The sequence below is a fragment of the Sinocyclocheilus grahami genome, unplaced genomic scaffold (genome assembly GCF_001515645.1).
Source record: "Sinocyclocheilus grahami isolate Dianchi unplaced genomic scaffold, SAMN03320097.WGS_v1.1 scaffold7224.1, whole genome shotgun sequence".
NCBI classification, from domain to species: domain Eukaryota; kingdom Metazoa; phylum Chordata; class Actinopteri; order Cypriniformes; family Cyprinidae; genus Sinocyclocheilus; species Sinocyclocheilus grahami.
Window position 1 is genome coordinate 48,398 of NW_015511347.1, and position 1,558 is coordinate 49,955.

Sequence of the window (1,558 nt, forward strand, 5' to 3'; positions counted from 1 at the left end):
TTTGTGCATAAAAGCCTAATTTGGATCTTTTCATCATATGAGTTAGTCATGTCTTTTTAGGAGACTTGGATTAAACTGCTCATTCATATGGATTTCTTTGACAATGTCTTTATGTACTCTTTGAAGCTTGAAAGTTTTGGTGAATTGGACTTTCAGTGGAGGTACAGAAAACAAAAGGGTTTGGAATGATGTGAGGGTTAGTAAATGATGACAGAGATTTCATTTTTGGTTTAACTCCATTTAACACCATCAACCCTTGGTACTAATTTGTCTAAGAGCAGGAATGTTGTTGTTTTTTTGTAGCCAGGATCTCTAAAGCCTCTTAATTTATTCAGAGACATTTTAGCCAATGGTTTTAGTTTCTTCTAATAGAGTCAGCTTATGGTCAAAGTGGCCTGATTTAAGTGATTGTGATATCACATTGAAACACTTCGCGTTCTGTCTGTCTCTGAGCTCTGTGTCCCCTGCTCTACATTAAAGTGCATCTCACTCTTCTGTTTACAAGCTGCCAGTTAGCTGTAAAAAGGTACTCCTACTCCCACTCCTTCCTTCGTCCTCTTGTTCCTCTTCCTCGAGTTTCCTCTGCCCCCTGCATTGTCTGTTCCTTCTTTCCCTCTAACTTTCCATTCCCTGGTCTTTGGCTTTCACAAAAGTCCAGATTATTCATCTGGCAGAATATTTATTATGTTGTGGATTCTTCACTTAAAAATGAAAAATCTCTCATCATTTAGTCATTCTAAACCTTATGATTTTCTTTATTCTGTGGAACACAAATATATTGCTGTTTCCTGGCAGCCATCTTGACATAAAACAAAAGTTTGACCTTACAGAAAAAAAAGCACACTCAATAGTGTGGTAGGTCTGTCTACACTGAGAATCATCATTCGTTAAATAAAGACCAGGTTACACTAATTTTGCATACAGTAGACAGTGAAATTACATTTATGGATATAGCACAGAATAGCTTGAAATCAAGGATTTCAAGTTTGTCGCTCATGCATGTCCAGTTGGACAGCCTGGTCTGTAATCAACATGCACCTTGAAATCATTTATAGCACAAATATTTTGCTCCCCCCCCCCCCTTCTGACTTCTTCCCATATGCAGCTTGTGTCTGTGTTTGTGCTATCACCCATTTCCTCCCCTCATACAGCTTCTGGCAGATTCTCTAGAAAGTACATACATTAATACAGAACAATTCATGTTGTTCAGTCAAACATATTTAGCTTTAGCGCTCCCCAGTGACATGTTTCAAACCTTTTGCTCTTGATTTCTCTCTGAAAACCTGGTAATGGTGGTCAACTTCCTCATGTCCCCAGTCAGAGAACATAAATACTTCCACTGTTGATGTTGTAAACCTACTGAAATAAAGGCTGCAAGCAGTTATGGGCAGTCAATATGCACCTCTGTGGCTGTTACAGTCTGTTTGGCTTCCCCTGCTATTCATTTCACTCTTTTCTACCTGTCCTCACTCATCCGGTTTCATCTGTCGATCCATACTGCGCAGTGTGAGAGCAAAGCTTTAGTTTAGTTTTTTGTTGTAAACTATTATCTAAAGCA

General features: G+C 38.8%; 1 protein-coding gene across 1 annotated transcript in view; it reads left to right on the forward strand.

Moving 5' to 3' along the window:
* Positions 1 to 619, forward strand: part of LOC107577782 (bifunctional glutamate/proline--tRNA ligase-like) — a gene marked incomplete at its 5' end in the record, with an annotated part of 44,369 nt that extends 43,750 nt beyond the window's left edge. The window contains one exon of the mRNA XM_016263818.1: positions 506 to 619. Within this exon, the coding sequence (XP_016119304.1) occupies positions 506 to 619 (114 nt within the window). The remainder of the gene's footprint in view (positions 1 to 505) is intronic.
* Between the last annotated feature and the right edge of the window lie 939 nt (positions 620 to 1,558).